Genomic DNA, 20,758 nt, shown 5'->3' on the forward strand with positions numbered 1-20,758 from the left:
CACTGGGAACTCAGGTCTCAGTCCCATGTTCATCTCTCCTTTCGTTATTGTGCAAGGGCAATCTCCCAGTCTCCTTGAACATCTGGTGCTCTTTCTAATTCTACTATTAAGCACATTTGGAGGATAGATAAGCAATTGCACCATTTTTTTTAGTGATAAGGCAAAACACTTTGGGACTAGATTAATTTCCCTTTGGAATTACCAATGATTGTATCATCATATTTCAGAGTGAAATGATTGCTGAATTCTCTCACTTTCCTCTGATGACCACCACCATATGTTCATTCCACATATTTGTTATTTCCTTCTGATTTGTAATACAATCTACCAGCTCCAAACATCAGCTGAAATAACCATTATACAAATTAATCCATTCAGGAAGAATACAATCAAATTAAAGAATTTGAAAAGCAATGCTTCTACTACATCCTTGTTTCTAGAGTCCTACATATTTGTGCCTTGAGTAATTTTAACTCTTCTGAAAGACTCATCACCAAGAATTCTAAGAATAAAGGGAAAGGCAAATACTTTAATGTCTGAAAAATCTCCAAAAAGATCTTTTTGGAAGGAGGACTTAAAATACCACTCTCTCCCTGGAGTTAAATACTCCTACCTTTGTAAGAGCTGCAGTTGATATTAAGGAGTGGCCCAAGGCTGTTTCTGGACCAGGGTAATCCACAGACATCTGGCGACCTGGAGATGCAGGAGCGATGTCTGTCAGTGCTGCACCGGCACCGCAGGGACCCACTCCTCTCTCCTGGGCTTTGTCCTCATGTGCTTCCTGATGGGTGGATTCTACTGGCGACCTGGAGGTCCTGCTGACTGACTGCACTGTGCTAAGGACAGTCATCTTGGTCAGCAGAGCTTTTGGGAGACCATCCATGGAGTCCGTGTGAGCCCCAGTAAAGCAGTCTGGAAGCCTGATGTCGTCGTCGGTGCTGGCGGCATCCTGCAGGCCGTGGCGAGAGGGGTGGTGCTGGGGGCTGGCCGTCACCGAGGGCGTTGTGGATAGCACCGACTCAGCCTGGCTGTCCTCATCATCATCCTCATTGTCATTTTCATCTTCATCTCCACCATCAGACTCCTCCACGTCATATCCTGACCGGTCATAGCCAAATCTTTGCTTCTCACCTGCAGAAGTGGGAAGTAGAAGGCAAGAAAATGAAGGCCCTAGACTGAGAAGGAAGCAGGAGAGAACAACTAAAAACACCAAAAAACCACATGGCATATGTATTTTCCAGTCATACCCCACTGCATCAAAGCAACAGGGAAGATTTAATTTTTATTTTCCAGCTTACATATTTTACTATACAGCTACATAATTTTTCATCTTCTGTTTCCGTGTTGTTTTTAACCTTCTGGATTTGGCCGTTTTCTTCCATGCCATTTGTAACCATTTGCTCAAAGTCACCCTTCACTCTTCCTTTGGGGAGCAGTGAGCAGATTCCTGGTTCATTAGGTTCCCAGTGCTGACATGTGGAGCTGGCCTGTCAACCTTAGCAGTGGGATATTCTCTGGCTGGTTCTGACTCATAAGTGGGTGTCCTTGTACCTAATATGAATCATGGCTGCAAAGGTTTTTGAAGGATGCAAACAGAAAGACTGGAGGCTGTTAGTCAAGAATCTGTCTCGTTAACAGGCAAAAGAGACCAAAATTAGACCTTACCAGATTTCTTCACTTCACAAATGTTTGGAAAGGTTTATTCAAAAATCACCCAAGATGTCCTAGGAGCCAAGAAAGCCCTCTTTGTATCAAAACTTACCTATGAATCTTTGTTTGCGTAAAGAAGCCCTCCTGACGTCAAGTCTTAAAGCCAAACTGCTGTCTAGGGGTAAATTTCTCTACAAAATACAGTTCTACTATAGCTTTTCACCTTCTTTTGTATCTAACTTGGAAAGAAAGAGTCGTCTTTAGTAAAGAGACAAAAAAATCCCATCTGCTGTGTCTGATTCCAAGCCAGGCTGTCTGGGATCATATTTTATAAAAGACAAAATGCTTTGAATACATTCATATTTTGTATTTGATTAAAGGTCTGTCTCTTGAGCTGTCCAAAAAAACATATCAGCATAAAAATCATTTGGCTCTGTAAAACCAGTGATGTCTGGTTAGATAAAAGCTCAGAGATGCTGTTCTAGGGAAATCTACACAGGAACTTACCATCAAAATGGACAATTCTGAAAAAAATCAGACCCTTAAAAGAATTTGAATATACTGCCTATACTTTAGGCTGCTATGTTACCAAAACCAAAACAAGCACCTTGAACTCCAGATAAAATAAATGGGTTTAATTGAGCTACCTCTCAGTAAGTTACCCATCATCATAAGCCTTTATGGTTTCAGATGAGCGATACAATTAGGAACTAATAGCTTCTTTGAAAAAATCCCTCTGTAATGACTTTTCCCTTCTTTGCCTACACAGTAATTTGTACATTACCTAAATACGGGAACTAGATTTCCTACATTTACTACAGCAGATGTGAATATGTCAGACATATTAAAAATACCCCAAATCCTCCAGGTCACTGGAATGATCCTAACAAAAATATTTATCAGAATTTTAAATAGTCTTAATTTATAATTCTTATCCACAGGCAAAGCTGTTCAAAATAGAAAATACATTTTAGTGGAAAAATTTATTCATTAACTTCTGTTCCAAAATTATGGCAAATAGGATTGTTAAAGATATTATTAACAATAACACGTGGACTGACTAAATGTTTTTGGTATTTTTTTCTCTATAATTCTGTCATTTCTATTATTCACATGAACAGTGTTTCTTCATCAGTAACTTGCAAAGAAAACATATCTAAAATGTTAGAACATCTACATATGTTTGATTTCTGAATGGAAACAACTACCTCTGTCTTCAATACAAATTACAAGCTAGGAGGGTCCCAGTGCCCTGAGCTGGAGGACCATGACTGTGAGAATGATAAACTCCCAGTTGACTCTGAAGTTGTGTGGGAACTGCTGCTCCAGCTGGATCCCTGAAGTCTATGGGGTCAGATGGGATTCATCTGAGAATACTTAAAGAGCTGCTGATGTGATCACAAGGCCTCTCTCTATGATTTTTGAGCAGTCTTGGGAATCTGGAGAGGTCCTAGCTGACTGGAAGGTGGCTAATGTTGTCCTAGTTTTCAAGGACATGAAAGTGGACCCCAGAAACTACAGACCAGTCAGTCTCATTTCTGTGCCTAGTAAAGTTATGGAGAGGATTATTCTGGGAGGTATTCAAAAACACCTCGTGGACAACACAGCCATCGGTCACAGCCGGCGTGGCTTCATGAGGGGAAAGTCCTGCTTATCAAACCTGATTTCCTTGTATGATAAGGTAACCCACCCAGCTGACCAAGGGAAGCCAGTTGATGTAGCCTTTCTGGATTTCAGCAAAGCTTTTGACAGTGTCTCTCACGGGATCCTTCTGGACAAACTGTCCAGCACACAGCTGGATAAACAACACACCATGTGGTGGGTGAACAAATGGCTCACGGGTTGGGCACAAAGGGTTACAGTGAATGGGGTGATGTCAGACTGGTGACCTGTCACTAGTGGGGTTCCACAGGGCTCCATCCTCAGCCCTGCGCTCTTCAGCATCTTCTTAAATGACTTGGACGCAGGACTGGAAGGGACACTGAGCAAGTTCACAGAAGATACAAAACTGGGAGGAGCTCTTGACTCCCTTGAAGGCAGAGAGGCCCTGCTGAGAGACTTTGACAAACTAGAGATGGGCAATCACCAACAGGAAAGATCAACAAGGGAAAGTGCTGGATTCTGCACCTGGGACAGGACAACCCTGATGTACGGACAGACTGGGGAATGAGAGGTTGGAGAGCAGCCCCATGGACAGGGACATGGGGGTCCTGGTTGATGGCAAATTGAACATGAGCCAGCAGTGCCCTGGCAGCCAGGAGGGGCAGCCGTGTCCTGGGGGGCATCAGGCACAGCATCACCAGCCAGGCAAGGGAGGGGATTGTCCCACTCTGCTCTGCGGCAGAGAGACAGCAGAGGGGCAGCCTCACCTCGAGTGCTGGGGGCAGTTTTGGGTGCCACAATATGAGAAAGCCATTAGGCTATTAGGGAGTGCCCAAAGGAGGGCAACAAAGATGGCGAAGGGCCTTGAAGGGAAGCCATTAGAGGAGCTGCTGAGGTCACTTGGTCTGTTCAGGCTGGAGAAGAGGAGACTGAGGGGAGACCTGATCGCAGTTACAGCTTCCTCATGAGGGGAAGAGGAGGGGCAGGCACTGAGCTCTTCCCTGTTGTGACCAGTGACAGGACATGGACGAATGGCCTGAAGTTGTGTGAGGGGAGGTTTAGGTTGAGTATTAGGAAAAGGTTCTTTACGCAGAGCATGGTTGGGCACTGGAACAGGGTCCCCAGGGCAGTGATCACAGCACCAAGCCTGACAGAGTTCAAGAAGCATTTGGACAATGCTCTCAGGCACATGGTAAGACTCTTGGGGATGGTGTTGTGCAGGGCTAAGAGTTGGACTTGAATGATCCTTGTGGGTCACTTCCAACTCAGAATATTCTGTAATTCTGTGATCCCCTCAATGCCTCTGTAACAGATACTGAAGACTGTGTCACATCTAAAGGGTGACCCACAGGTTTCCTGCAACTCTTTAAATAATGCAGGGAGCATTGCAAAGTCTTGGAATTTACTCTGGACTCCCTCTTAAATTCAGTCTCTTTACCAACATCACATAAGTATCCTCTATGAAATCCTACTTATTTTTGTCTCTTTTCTCCCTCTCTCCACATGAATCACATTTTCTATGAAAGCTGATGTCAATCACAAATGATTGTTTCTACTGGCAAGAAAACTACCTGAAGTGATTAGACTGACTTGTCACATTTGTAAAGCAAAGAAAACATATGTGCAAACAATGCCCTGATTTACAACAAGAAACTACCTTCTTTCAAATCAACGCTTAAAAATGCTACGGGATTTACTAGCAAATGCTGTTTATGTAGGAATTTTCTGCATACATCCCAGCTTTCTACAATAAAGCCATGGAAAGAGAAAGGGAAACTGTGTGTGGAACACAGATTCCTTACATGCAGGACTCCATGGCATATAATTTCCCTCTATTGTTTCCCTGTTTACCTCCACCCTTTGTGCATTTGCCAGCTTCTATTTGAGTGTGGTTACCTGGAGCCAGAGCCTGCAGTGTAGGCGAGGTGACAGCGATGAATGTGGTTCCCTTACTCCCACACCACTTTGCAACATCAGATGAGGAAAAAAAAAAAAAAGATTCCTGACTTGCTTGTTCTGGCAATGCACGAAGGAATGCTTTGCTCTGGCTTTTATACCTGCATGCATGTTTGCTGAAACAAGAGGTGCCCAAGCTTTTCCAATCAGTGATCCCATTAAGCATCACTGTGGAGTTACAAGAAGACCCGATGCTGGAGTTTTAAGCAGTAGAAGATCCAGGCCGGGTTATGGGTCTCCTTTGAAGGAGACATTGGGCTGAGGCTGTGACCACTCCTTGTGCTGGAAGACTCTTCCAAGCAGTGTCTTTATAACAAAGTAGTACTGGCTCCAATCCGTTCTGGTAATTGTACACTGCCTACTAAAGTTCCCTGGCAGTTTTAATTGGGGAAAATTAATTCTTCACTTCCTATCTTGAACTGTGTACAATTATAACCATATGCTTATGTAGCTGATAGATATAGATATATATATATATACACACACACACATAACTAGAACGGACTCAATTTCCAGAGGGAACAAAATAACTTCTGTGTTTAACTTTGCATGAGGTTGTAAAATGGTGTGCGGTATTTTCGAATTGAAGGATGTATCATAAATTTAAAGGCTCCTAACATATGGAGAAATGGCTTCTGGCATGAAAGTTCACAGTTTTTTTTTTAAAAAAGAAAAAAGGAAAAAAGTTTCACACTATTAAGTGAAGGCTTATGAAAACTACTTCTCTTTTGAATTTGTAACTCAACTCTCACCATTTTAACAGACAGACTGTTCAAGACAGCCTCAATTTTTTACAAAGAGTCTTTTTGGAAGAGTAGGTAATGCCTCTCATCCTCCGGCAACTGCTGCAATCTTTTCTTTTAAACCCTTAGAAAGACTCTTTCTTCTTCCTGGACTTCACAGGAGAAAGTGAATTTTACAGATCTGAACTCTGGAGAAATTAGGAACAGCTGGAAAGAAAGGTTTAATAGAAACATGGACAAAACTTTTGACTGGGGATTTTGTTCACATGCCAGCTACAATTATTTTTAAGAAAACTGTATTTTTAATCCTATGTAGTGAAGCGTATACAAACCATAGGTAAAGACACCTTAGTCCTTCATTTATTTTGCTGTCAGTCCTCAGTTGGTCAGCCGTCTACTGTGTTTGTGGTGTTGGTGCTGAGCTTGTTGGACAAGGCTCTGTTATACTGAGATTGCACCCCAGAGCAGGAAAGAAAAAGCTCCCAGTTCTTTAGCACAATAGTTTTAGCTGGAATTATCAGCATCCTAATATGTCCATTTGTGAAGTGCCTGGGGCTGGTAAGTCCACATACTGCTTTTTCCAGCTGGGATGCTATGAATTAGGTAACTGAAATATGTCTCCCTATGTACTTTGGTAATTTTCATTTTATTAGAAGTTTTTCCTATAGGAGTCCTTACTGTACATGGTTTTAGCAACAGCCATCTAATTATCATCATACTACAAAGTACTTAAAACAAAGGTTCTTCAGAACCTCAACTTACAGCTTTTAGTTTTAGTTGCAGTATCATTGCCACACAACCTGACTTACTGAGGAGCTGTCAGAGACTTAGCAATTTCTGTACCAAATCCAGTGATAAAGCTCAACAGCTTATAACTTAGTCACATTCAGTTACAATTAACCATATTTAAGTAGATTGTGACATAAAAAGCAAAGTGTTCATTTTCATTCTTTCACTGGCAGGAAGACAAGAATGGCTTGAAAATACAAGTCCGGACTGCTCAGTTTTACAGATTCCTAAGCAAATGTGCATTTATGTAGGTAACTATATGACTGCCATTAGGTCTACTTATGCAGATTAAAGACATAGCTTACTAAGTATCTATTCACTATCTATTAGCATCTAAATTTAAATTTATTACATTTATTGTCTTTTAACACCTGAATAATACAAAGCAGTGTTTATTGCCTCAAGTTCTAGAAGTATCTTCAGTTATGGATTAGCATTTACATAAAAGCAGTTAAAAATAAAGCATCCATTCTATATTCTATATATTCTCCATCAAACTCAAGAAAAAATGTAGACTATGGAAAGAAAGGCAGAAGTATTTTTCAGCATGTCATTATATGATCATAAATTGAAAGTGAGGTCTATATGTTATCAATTCACTGCATTCTTCTAAACAATTACAACTTACACTTGCCTTTCATCCATGGTATTAGAGTTGCAATAGATCTTTCCACAACCATGCACACAAATTTTAAGAGGGGTAAACAAGATATTGTTAAACAATGTTAGCATCTGTACCCTGTTAGGATCTGCTGTCCTCCTGCCATTCTAAGTCTGTTCATAGGCTTTAATTATTTCAAGGCTGATTTCAGTCTTGCTTCAGCTACTGTCCACTGCTCATCACCTTCTAACAGGACTCACAGTGACATCTACTGGGTTAAATTCAGACTGGTGATCACCAGGGCTCCTCAGAAATGAGAACAAGAAAATCTGTGAGCTTTTGACTTTCACTCCTAAGACCACAGAAAATAATGAAGTGAAACTAACCAAAAAGTAAGAGCAACTTCTGCTTAAAGGGATTATTTACACCTAAACCTTCAAGTAACTCGTATATTGTAAATCAAACCTAGCACTAGGTAGTCTAATGTCAGGCTGTGGGTATGTATGTATGTATGTCAGTGTGCCTAATGTAAATCTAGTTGAAGAATGACACTGATATTAACAAAAATATTTAAAAATTATTATGGTAAATTATACAGAACCAGACTTTCATTCCGTTCGTAAAAGGGGGCTATTACTGCAAAGATTTTAATTTATTTTCACCTCTTAAATGTAGATTCAGTGAAAACACAGACTGTGTCATGATTAAGCTAATGAAGAGCCATTGAAACTCACTTAAAATCTACTGTAAGTAACGTACAGCTAATTAACTTAGAACTGTGGTAATAACACTGCAGAAAATGAAAGTGTTTTTTTAATATGTGTGTATGTAGATATCTATAAATACATATCTGAAACTTACAATTAGGTCTTTTTACTGCTAATGAATATTTTGGGATAAAATTTCTGCACAGAAACCACTTACATGTTCTGCCCATCTACTGATTTCATTATTAAGGAATTCTCTTGTGCAATTTTACTCAGACATACCATACCATTCATACATTAGCTTATTACAAGTTTAAAGTTTGTAACTGTTTTAATTTGAACACAAATTATTGTTGTTTTTAAGACTGGATAGAAAAATGTTGTGTGAGCATGGCCAAAGAGGATTTCCCCAGTTGCAGTCTGTCACACTAAACAGTTCACCTCCTCTGACAATTTAATTCAGATATTAACATTCCTCACATTGTAACCCTGTATTTTGGTGACAAGAACATTCCACAGAGCAGAAGATTAAAGATAAATGGATGAGGGAATGGTTTTGAATACAAAAACCCAAGCCAGAAAGTATTTACTAATACCCAAATGATGACAAGTCCAAATACAAAGAACGCTATGTTAAAAGCTCTGATCACATACAGTCTCAGACAGCTAGAGAGCATCTTTCTTTTTTCCCGAGACACTACAGCACAACAAATTTCAGCTTCTCAGATTACTGAAAAAACAGACTCTGTGTGTGTGTGTGTTTTTGCCTGTGCCCAGGACTGTGCACAAGTTTGCACTCCTGGTTCAGTTCGCATCCATTTAATCTGTACTGCTGTCAGTCACACCTGGCTCCTCATATGAATCTAAAAAATTGTATATTCAAATAATTGTGATTGCCCAGCCTTTAAAAAAAACTAAAAAAGACGGGAACCAGCAAAATCCTTCATAAATAAAAGGTTGGTGGCTTTCTTAAATTTCTGGGTAAATTCTCTAATTCAAAGTGGAATTCTAGTGGAAGACATACAGCTTAGTTATTTTAAGCAAAGGTGCAGACATTTCTATTACCAGAAGAATAATCAGTATTCCAAATGTTCAGATAATGAATTAGGTGGAGACAGACAGATAGACAGACAGACATTCTACAGGTCAAGAAACAGGCCAATTTCACACAGTCTTCAGGAAGAAATTTTTTTTTCTGAGGTCACAATTATTTCTTATCAGATTTTCTGCACCTTTCTCTACTGCTTCTCATGTTGCCTTCCAGCTGAGGAAAGCGATGGGAGTAGACACCACTGTCTAAGAGACAGAACATTTTTAACAACCAAACCCCAAAAATTTCAGCATTTAAAGACGTTTTTTAAAACACATGAAGGATATGTGGCACAACCATGCCAGCAATGCATGCCAGAGGGAAGAGGGGTGGAAGCATGCCAGAGGGAAGAGGGGTGGAAGGGCCAAAGATGCAACACCACAAGTGCAGCTCAATACCCACGGCCCATCACGCCGTCCTCTGGGGGTGACGTGCTGCTGGCAGGGCTGTCCCTGGAGCCCAGACCTGGCACGAGGGGTGCTGGCCCCAGTGTGAGCTCTGCTGCACTGCCCTGGGGAAAGGGCAGCCAAAGAGGTGGCTGAAGCAGATTAAAATGCTGCCTAAAATTAGCATGTTCAGGATTTCAGAGAGGGCAACCGAATCACACTTAAAAAACCAGATATGCAATACACTGCACTTTTTTCCCCCTCCTAATTCTGCCTTAAAAATAGGCTGACAAGCAAGATTCTGAATTATCATGAAGAAAAACCTTCATGGCTGGCCAGGTGAGCAGACAGATGAAATCACATTTTTGAAGCATACAGTTGCTCACTGAATTTCCATGGATAATTGTAAATGCCCTGTAGTCTGCAGCAACTGGAGAGCCTGGACTGGTCTGCCTGCAGCAAACACACCTCTATCAGGGGTTTAATTACCCTGCCTCTTGGATAGGTCTCTAGGGCTGAGCTTTGTGCTGCACAGCTGGTTTTGCTATGGGTACCTGAGCCAGAACCTTTGAAGAAGGTGGGGATTTTATCACCAAGTTGCTTTTTGATTTGGGGTTCCAGTTAAAGAAGTGCTACCTCCTCTATTTCGGGGGAAAAAAAAAAGGGCATTGTAGCCATAAAATTAAATTCCATGAAGAATTTCAAGGATTATGTAGCAAATCCCGTAGAATGTCTGTGCTTTTTTTTCCAGAGTAGAGTATTTCATTGATTAAGTAATTACTGTGCTGAGCAAAGAACATATTTCAGGGAATATATAATATATTTATACTATGGTTAAACATGCCTGTACATGATATGTAAAAAGGGAAAGCCTCTCTCTTTCTCGTTTGAATAGTCCTGAAGTCAAAGGAAAGCATTCTTTCAACAAATGTTTGAAGTGGCTTTCTTCGACCCCGTGTTACTGAAAATTCAGTTAGCATTTGTTACATTTCCCCCATTGCATTATAACCACAAATGCAATTTTTAATGCATACAATTGGGAATATCAATTTATCTATCAATAAAATGTTTTCAGTCCCTAGTAAACGGAAATATCTGTTCAGCCATAGTTTATGAAACTCACAAAAATGTCAAATGCTACAGAACATTGCTTTAAAAAGTGACAATTTCTCTGTCACGAAAAGACTGAAAATATTAATAAAAATAGTTCCTGTGTAAGAAAAAGACAGTAATTTGTCCTGCTGCTTATCTTTTGCTTTATTTTTCTGGTACCTCAAATTGCGACGGGAGACATGTTTTTTGCTTACGAAGAAGGAGTATATTGAAGAAGGCCAAAAAAGGGAAAAACGCAGGTTTCTTTCTACCTAGTGCACTACTGAATCACAGCATCTGAGTCATATTCCCAGCATTATTTAGAATTAGATTCAAGATGATTTGCTTATTCCGCCAGTGGTTGTCATATGGGAGCAAGTGCATTCATCTTTCTTTCCCCTTACTGTTTAAACAAAGACCCCCCACCGCTTTCTTTTCTCCAAGCCTCATCCACAATCTAATAAACTATTCCAGTGGAAGGAGAAAAATCCACCAAGGCAAGGGAACACAACTCATCTCCCCACAGAGGAATGTGAGGAAGGAAAAAATGCCATCACTGCACTAAACATGCCGAGATCCCAAACAGTCCTAATGCACAGTGCTGTTCTCCATCTCACTGGGTCTGGTGCAGCTTTCTTATCATGCTGAGCAAGTCACTCATGAACCTGGTTTGGCCCTCTTTGACTGTCCTTGATCTCATCTCCTCTTCAGCAGAATCTTCTCAGGATGTGGGAAGTGCAGAATTCCAATTATTAGCAAATGCATTCATTCTGAAAACATTCTCATCAGTAATGAAGAGGTAGAACAGGTCAAGATGAATAATGTTTTTAATTTCTGTATGTTCTCTATCTGCAGATTTATCCTAATTATTTGTGAAGGAGGACAGAACTCTATGCTGGAAGATGATTAACCTCCTTGAAAAGCACTCAGCAACATATTTGTGATTTGTGTGGCATGTTAGTGATATAATTTCTATGAAATATGCATCCCAAAACTTGGACCACTTCATGCACAACTATTTTCAAAGAAGCACTACACTTGACTGCATTTTTTCTAGGCAAACAGCTGTTTTTCTGGTATTTTCAATCTTGTCATATTTATCTGTGAAAGTGATAAAGTTAAACTGCATAACACTTCGTGAAAAATTCAACAGCAATTTATCCTTAGCATATGCTTGTCATTTCTTTCAGTGAAAGTTTTTCCAGTCTTTCTGGCTCCCTTGGACTAGCTCTTAAGATTTTTATCTCTGTATCTTTTTCCTGTACAAGAATTAAAAAGCTTTGGAAAAGAAAGGGTAAGAAACTGAGATGACAAAATAGACACAATAATTCTGTAAAGAAAGAAGACCTTAATTTCTTACCAAATTCTTCTTCTCCATCCTGGTCATCTATTAAGCCTACTGAGACTCCCAAATCCATGCACTTCTTGCTATGTGCCTTTGACTTCATATGCTTTGTTAAATTTCCTTAAGAAAAAAAATTAAAAGAATTATCTGCTCTGCGAGTACACAAATGTCTACAAATATACACTCCACGTGTCCATCTCTTCTTCAGGTACATTTATAACAACCGTATAATTTGATTTCACACTTGCTAGAACCTTGTCCCTCAATGCAAGCTGTCAAGGGCTGTGGCAGATTTACCACCCCAAATGCTACCAGCTCTCTGTCTACATTTCAGGAAGTTTTTTATTGAGATAAAATAAAGAGGATGGAAATTCTAGATGATGATGCATTTGGTACCGGTGTAAAAGATCCCTCCTTTGTTTATGGCAAAGTATGAAAAGGGGTGATTCAGCCTTCAAAGTCATGTTGACAGAAAACTATCACGTGAAACTGAGGTTTGTATCTTGCAGCTCTTTCAGTATTTGACGAATTCTATTTTTAGCGTAAACATTTTCAATGCCAACTTAAGCAAACGTTAATCTTATTCAAAATGAGAGCATGGACACACTTGATCTGAATCTCAAAAGTGAATGTGTAGCTGAGAGGCCCCACAGGCTGCTCTCCCCTTCTCCTTTAAAAAGAAAATATGGTAAATATCACCAAGAAATGGCTAAGAGTGGCTCAGATCTGTAAATGAGGATATTTATGAAATGCATGTTACTAGAAGTAACTGCTCACTTCATACTTAAACTTCTCAAAAAATGTTTCTTTGAGGTATTTAAACAGGAGAAATTACAGTGTAATGGTGGCTCTTCTATGGAGTACTTTATTTCTGCTTTGAAATGAAGATGGTAACTCATCTCAAATGTTGAAATAATTCTTGTGAATATATTGACTCACAAATAGCAATTTTTCCAGTTTTGCACACTTCATGAAGCTGTCCTGTCATGAAGGGTGGCTTACCAAACATCAAACACCCAACTGTGTGACCTGACTCTGCCAGCACTAATGGCAAGAGCCATGCATGGCAAATGCAGAAGAGGATGTGAATACAAGTTATCTGCTACCACTCTAACCAGGGAGAACTTTACAGGGGCAGAACTTAATTACTCAAACTTGGCCAGCACCCCTCCTCTGCAAAAAATCATAATCAGAATTTGCTGGGTTTGCACTCCAGCATTTAATTGTAAAGGCAATATGATGACCCAGCCTGTCAGGATGCAGTGATGAGTTTTGACACATCTGAAGTTTATTCATCCCACTTTGTGCAGCACTGGGTTATCTTGGAAGTTTTCCACCCAACTGCTGAGTAGTCTCGAACCCACTAAAAACACAAATGTTCCTGAGGTTACAGCTGGGGGGGGATTGTTGCTAAATGATGCTCAAAGCCAAGGAAAATTTGACTGCTTAGAATTATTTGTTGAAAGTATTTTCACTGTGAACTTCTCCTGTCTGTTTCACTTGAGTCCTGGATGTACCACTGTTTAATATACTGCCTGCTTAAACTAGGATGCATTTAAGTATCTAAAGGTGTAAACAGGCTTTAAAAAGTAGAGGTCCAACTCTGGGTCTTAGAAGGTCAAGTGGAAAGTGAACCTTTACCTTTCAAGAGTAAAAAAAAAAATTTCAATATAGTAATTTATTAGAGGCCAATTTCTTTCCTAGAGCAATTGGTTGAGTGCCAGTATGAGTACAATATATGTCCATCTCCTACCTCCAAATGACACTGTAAGTGACTTAAAATTCTGTGTCCCATCTCTATCTAGGATAAGCAGCTAACCACCTCACTTGTCTTCACCTAACTTTCATAATACTCCCATGATTTCCCTCTTCCACTCCAATTTCTCACCCACTGTGGCACGCCAGACAGTTCATTCATACGAAGATGTGATTATCTGAATAAATATACAGAAGACAAAGGAAAAGCAGGAAATAAGAAATTACAAGTATTTGAAGCATTAGACAATAAAGCTCCACAGAGAGGCAACCTCTTTAGCTCACAAACAGCCAATTGTGAGAAGAAAAGAATTCTACTTTAAAGTAGAAAGAAAAAGAGGGAAAAACATTCCCAGTGAAGTGGCCTTACCTTTAGTTTTGAATGAAAAGTTGCAGTAATTGCAGTGGTAAGGACGGACATCGGTATGTGTGCGAATGTGCTTCTTCAGCATGCTGGGCTTCTTGCAACGTATTCCACATTCCTCACAGATATACTTCCCTCTCCCTCTCCCTCTCACATACACATAGTCTTCATTGGACTTGTACCTAGTAACAGTACCATAAGAGCAAGGCAATCAGTCGTAATGGGGAAATGATTCCAGCTAGAAACCCTCATCTACCAGAATTTTAAAAATAACACATTACATGAAAAACAACGACTGACAGAACGAATCACGCTCTTTTTCTGCTCACTCCTGCAAGTATTTGTTAAATTCATATCTATATTTTTCACTAGGGAGTCATAGAGTGGTTTAGGAATAGCAGCTCATCTTTTTTAATAAAGGTACTGTTGATACTAAGCATTTAAAGATTTCAAATTTCCTCTTTGCAACATAGGAACATACTTTTTAAAGGTGTCAGTTCTTGGAAGCAGGTTTGAGCATCAGGAGGAAGCTTTAAAAGAGCATCTTTGAGGTTCTGCCTTGGATGCAGAAAAGGAACAACATTAGTTATGATGATGGGAAACATTTAAAATTCCCTATCAATGTCCTCTGGACTCAGCCTATGGCGACTGTCTCTAGATGGAAAAAGTCATTCAGATTCAATTACACCCTTCATATTTCCACTCAAGGATGCCAAAGGTTGTGCTTAGCTTTTGTGACCTGGTCCCTGCAATGTCTGGATCTGAGCAGAGACACAGCAGTGTTTTACCTAAGCAGCTGGTAATGGCTTAACTGCTGGCCTAGACTAGATTCAAACTGGGAACCAGTAACCAAAGCCCAACAGCTGACCACCAATTACAGGAATAATCAAATATGCACTATTTGTGCTACAAAATTTTACAGGTGTCACTGGCACTTCTCTATTAAAAAATCTGTTTTATAAGATGTTATACATTGTGCAACACTGTGGCTAAAGCAACTGTTATTCATACCAGGCAACAGATTTAAAGTACTACGGTGCAGGGAGGAGGGCTCTCAGTAAATATTTCCATGGCACTTTTCAAATCAGAGTTCTCCAGCCTGTGTATGCCACAGCAAGCTGCCAGACAGACACTGCACCACAGGCTGCTGCTTAGGCTCTGGACTATATCCTCTCCAGCTACAGTTATACAACCTTGCTGCAGATAGGTATTATTTATCATGTAAGAGAAACACAGGAACAGAATTTACATCTCTGGCTGTATCTAGCTGCCTTTAGCACTGAGTAATGCTCGTTCCTTGGAAAAAAAATGAATCGCACTGCCTACTATTCTTTATTTTATTACCCCTTCTCATAACTCTCATGGCTCCATGCTACTGATGACTTTCCATTTTTCTTGGAAACATAAACCAACATCCACAGACCACAATATGGGAACTGTTGTTTAAAATAAATCAATCAGGAAGCAACATCTCTGCAAAGTCTAGAATCTAGGAAAAAATATCTTCCCAATGATATCTAGAATACAAAGTACAATACTTGCCCTCCATCAAATATTTTAACTCTTCTTGGTATAGTTTTGATAAAGGAGTTTTCTTTATCGTGCTCAGTACTTGATTCAGAGTTTTCCTTATTGCTGAATTCAGTTGGAGTCAATTTTTTCCTATTTAACGCTCGCTGAAAGAAAATGAGATATGCTTATCATTAAAATTAGTGTTTTTCATATGGTATTCAAACATTCAAGTTATGGTGAGTAAAAGCATCATAAAAGCCACAATTCTAATAACTGATTTTTAAAACTGTTAAGATACATGAAGCAAAAAATATCTTTTGCTAATTCTTCTCTACTACTCTGCTAAACTTCTACTACGCGTTGCCTGTTTGCAGACTGCTAAATCTATACAGAGATGATGGCCCTGTAGGAAACCAGGAACGCTTTGAGTCTGCAGTAGGACATGCCATTTCCTTGTTCTGGGAAGGGGAAGGTGATGCTTTTTAGCTCACAAATAGCCTTCAGAGAAAGATGTGTACAATCAGACCGAAGTGCTTCCTGAACAGCAGCAGCTGGACCAGCCTGCCTGCTGACCCAAGACACAGCAATGCCTCATGGCTGGCAGGAGCTGCCTTCCCATGGCACAGCAGAGAGGAGCAGGGTGGGAATGAGGGGTACCTAGAGAGGTTATTAACAGGTAACATTTCTGAGTGCTAATATTTTTAAGGAACTGCAGATGTTTTGCTCTGGAGACTGACTGTTCCCAATTTTGTGAGGTTATTAACAGGGGTTCCAGAACTATTCCAAAGCAAGACTCCACACTTAAATTCCTACTGCCAGACCAAATGACAAGAAAAAGCATACAGTTGTCTAACAGAACAAGATTATATTTCTTCATTTTCCCTGATTATTAGTCAAGGAACTTTTTTTTGTTTGTTTTAAGGAGGATGAGTTCCCCCAACATTTGCCAATTAAAATCTACTCCTTCCAAGTCTAGGAGATCTATAAAATGGGCAACAATGAAGGAATGATCCAATTAGCCAGCAATTATTACTGCTATATTTATAAACTGCTCTACCCACATAGCTGGCACGTTTACCTCATTTGCTCATATTGATAAGTGAATAAAATGATGAGAGAAAAAAGAAGTCTGGCCTTATGTTTTTCACTCATTATAAAATTTAATGCTGTAAGCTTGTGAATTCTTGGCAAGAGGAGTGACTTCACTGGCTGGCTTAAAATGACTGATCAGTTATGCTGGGTGTTACATACATTGAAGGGTGACATCATTCTGGCACCCGGCCCTTGCCCATTGTCCTTCATGCAGCCTCAGACACCGCCTTCGTTTCTAATTCCCACATGATAAGGAATTAACAGAGATCAGAGGAAAAGCATCTTCCTATTCAATTGAAATCCCCAGGAACCTGCACATGCACAAGCACTACCCCAACCCGTACGCCCTCATACGGCCCTCTGGATTGATTCGGGCTGCATTTTCAAATGCCTGAGCACTTCTACCAAAGCACGCACGACAACTCTGCCTGTGTGTAGGAAGAAAGAAATTTCACCCTGCATTTTTTAACAGCAGTCATACAAGGTGAAAAGAGATGATGTTCTGGATGAGAAATATCAGAAGTGAAGCCTGCTCCAATAATCGCAACTGAGCTATTCTGCAGTTTCTCTACACTACTTGGCACATGAACTGCTTTTGTTTCCACTGCAAACAAAGAATAACAAGGTGACATTTGTAGTTTAACAGGAAGAGAGCTGTGAAAAATACAGAATACACACAATAAACCAAAACCACATAAATACTTCCAGCAGCTGAAATAATGCAATCTTTAAGTGCCTGATCTTTCAATCCTATATACTAATTATTTTTTTTTTCAGATTTAATTTTCAGTAGTGAAAAGACAAAGGAAAAAGAAAGATTTCAGAAGTATTAGACCCACATTGTTATCCAAACTATGATGAAACTGTTATAATAAGTTGTATATTCACAAAAGCACTCAGAATGCAAAAACTACCACAAAACCAAATACCTCTGATGCTCCCACTACCCTTTTTGTTTTTAAACACGTGTTTATGTACAGACGTAAGACAGCCCAACTTAGGACTTAAAATTGTTTACCTCCTCTGCTGTACTTTAGTTTACGGGTTATTTGCTACTTTAGGAAATTATTTCAGTGCCTGTCACAGAAATCTAGAAAAATGCTCACTGATAATAAAAAAAGCAGTCTGTTTAGCTTTTTCTGAAAATTTTCACATTGATGATGAAGATGACTTGGGCCCTCTGTACATTTTAAAGAGTGGCTGGTCTCTAAGGAGCACAGGTTTTTTGTGTGGAAACCCTTTAATGTACCTCACTTGAAATCCCCCCAAGCCCCATATGAACTGGTGGAAAGGGCAGAAAAACAGCAGTGCTGTAAAATGTTCCTCTCTATGATTACTTCTGCCTTCCATTTCTAACACAGTCTTGTCTCTCTACTCCCATAGAGACAAGGACCATGATTCATTTCTACTTTACTCATTTTGTTCCAATTTAACTCCACTGTCCTCAATTACTGGTATAAAATGGAGAAAAAATTGCTCTTAGGGCTGCCCAGAGACCGGAGTTCAATAGATACTTCTGGTATTTTACAACATCCTTTGGAAAAAAAACATGCTTGCAGCCTGAATCATCAAAGTTATAAACTTCAGATTAGAATATTCATTAAACATTTTTCCCACTGGCACACAGCGACTTGGGAAAAATGTTTTTAATATCTTTAAACTTTTACTAGTTTACACATAAAAATCTTCTGAATTTAACTACTTTCCAGTGGTGAGCTGGACTGTTGTGGCACATCATCCAAGAAAGGAAAGCCTTCCACAGTTAGGAGAAACTTTCCATTCTTCAGCCTATCCTTGCTCAAAAACCATCACCCTGGAATATTGCACAAACGACTGATTCACTTCAGGGAGAAGAGCCAAGATCAATGTGGAGGCTTGAGAAAGAACTCCTGATATAACACCAGTGAATTCAAGCGAGGAAAACAGGTGAAAAAAATAATAAATGGAATAAAATAAAAAGAGCAGGGAGATAAAATAAGGCTTTTCCACGCAGGTGAAACCTCCTGTTACATTTTAACATGCTGCACTCATTCCAGGAGCTTCTTTCACAATAACATTTTGTGGTTTGTTTTCTGAATCACTGGAACATGGCAACTTCACCTATTGCCTCTGAGCAGTGAATTGTGAAGAGCAAACAAAGTCCCAGGGTTCCTTTTTGTTTGCATTTTGTCCACGTGTATCTTCCTTTCCCATGGCACCTATTGTTGAAAGAACTGCCTTTTTTTGTGACAGTGATTAGTAGCGGTTATGCAGCAGCACGAGGTGTCAGTAAACATGGTTTAGTTCTGGGGGCAAACCCAGAACAGTTCAGCAAGTTGCTTTATCTCGGTGAGAAGATCAGCAGTTACAGCCCCATGAGCAGAATACACCAAATGACTCTGGAAAGGGCTACAGCTGTGAGAGAAGGTGAGACATAACAGTACTGCAATTTTATTATTATTTGTAAATTGGATTGTAGTAGCACTTAAAGCTCTCTGTCAGGTCAGGGTTAAAAATGTGCAAACCACTTGAGCAAACACAACCCCCAAGACCTGCAATCTAAACCATGGCTCCCCAAGGAACTCAGGACCCTGCCAAGCTTCTAAGCAGGAAATCAACCACATTTTTTTTAGAATTATTTGCTATTTTCTTTGTTGGCTTTGTTTGTGCTGGGTTTTTTGGTTGTTTTTTTTCTTAATGGAATATTAATTTCCAAAATGATCTCCAATGTTTTCCATCCTCAGTCTCCAACAAAAAAAGCCCGGTGGAATTACTGGGCCTGAGCAGAGGAATTTCAGGTTTTGGGTTTTTTTTAAGCATGGCTCCTGTGAGGAAGTTTCCGAGTTGGCATCAGCTACTCCATTACCAGGTCTAACTGGAGACTGCTAATACAGAGGTATATTGTAACAGCAGCAGCAGCAGCAGCATTCTGGAAAGCAGCTGAAATCCTGCTGCCTAAATCATTAGAAGGGAAAGCAGACAAACTCTGGAAGTATTAGATAGAAATACCTATCAGGTCTTTGAAATTTTTAACTTCTGCCATGGTACACCTTGCTTATACAATCTGAGGTGCCAATTAAACTTTAATTGGTTCTTTTTTTTTGCTGCACTTTCTTCCTTAGTAATGGCTCTGAGCAAAGCCTGTAAATCAGTTCAAGCAGAGCTTAAGAACTCTTCATTTCCATCATGCTCATGTGCTTCATTCAAAACTTCAGCAAGAAAGACTGAAGAAAGATTAGTAACTGTGTTTCTTTTGCGGCAGAAGCACTGTAAATGTACCTGACAGCTGCCTATTACAGAATTTAAGCACTCCTGGAGTGTTTTAAAAGGCTGCTGTCAAAATATTTTTTTTAAATATTATTATCCATTATTTGTATTCAAAACAGAATTTGTTTGTAGAGAAAATCTGTTTTTCAAGAGTCATGCAATTGCTTTGCTATCACAGAATTTCTTCTGATAGACTGTTCTTTAAAAATAAAACAAACATGACTCAATGACACAAGGATGTGAGACTTGCCTTAGAAAGACTTGCTCAACTACATACAATGAAAAAAGCTAAACATTTGTTTCCGTTTTCTTTTCTTTTTCTTTTTTAATTTAGCACTATTTAAGTGCAACATCTCATGAAATGTATGAGGAAGAAGGCTGAAATAAAAAAGGTAGTAAGAGTTTAAGCCAAGGCAGCACACTAGCATGGAACCAACCATTCAATTCAGCTACAGCACTAAAACAGAATCAGCAGCCTGTATGCATTTTCTGCATGAAACATTATGGATAACGTTTTGAATTCCAGTATAAATGTTAGCAAGTCTCCCAGAGATTTCAGGAGGACCAGGTTTAACTCCACTGCCCTTTTGGCCTTAAAGGTTTCAGCACACCTTCACAACTCACCCTGTAATTCTGAAACTACCTCTTCCTATCACACAGTTTCTCTTCCTATTGCTTTCTCCCCACTGACAATGTTATATCTTAGCAAAACATTTAGCAGACACAAAAACATTCCAGGGTGATCTCTGACAGCAGCAGTTTCTGTCCCTCAACACCCACACAAATAGGGGTCTTTTCCCAAGGCTGTGGCATGTCTCCTCTAGAGTG

The 20,758-nt window shown here is 39.7% G+C and overlaps 1 protein-coding gene and 1 long non-coding RNA gene across 8 annotated transcripts in view; one reads left to right on the plus strand and one right to left on the minus strand.

Moving 5' to 3' along the window:
* Positions 1-14,174, plus strand: part of LOC120409736 — a 54,379-nt gene extending 40,205 nt beyond the window's left edge. Inside the window, exon 8 of the long non-coding RNA XR_005601511.1 lies at positions 11,472-14,174. This is a non-coding gene — a long non-coding RNA (uncharacterized LOC120409736). The remainder of the gene's footprint in view (positions 1-11,471) is intronic.
* The window catches only part of HIVEP1 (HIVEP zinc finger 1), a 128,701-nt gene that overhangs the window by 11,234 nt on the left and 96,709 nt on the right, over positions 1-20,758 (minus strand). For all 7 annotated transcript variants that reach the window (XM_039549719.1, XM_039549713.1, XM_039549714.1 and 4 more), the window contains 4 exons: positions 15,623-15,756; positions 14,087-14,262; positions 11,977-12,081; positions 614-1,131 (listed from right to left, as the gene is read on the minus strand). In XM_039549719.1, the coding sequence (XP_039405653.1) occupies positions 614-1,131; positions 11,977-12,081; positions 14,087-14,262; positions 15,623-15,756 (933 nt within the window). The remainder of the gene's footprint in view (positions 1-613; positions 1,132-11,976; positions 12,082-14,086; positions 14,263-15,622; positions 15,757-20,758) is intronic.

The sequence above is a fragment of the Corvus cornix genome, chromosome 2 (genome assembly GCF_000738735.6).
Source record: "Corvus cornix cornix isolate S_Up_H32 chromosome 2, ASM73873v5, whole genome shotgun sequence".
In the NCBI taxonomy this organism is placed as follows: domain Eukaryota; kingdom Metazoa; phylum Chordata; class Aves; order Passeriformes; family Corvidae; genus Corvus; species Corvus cornix.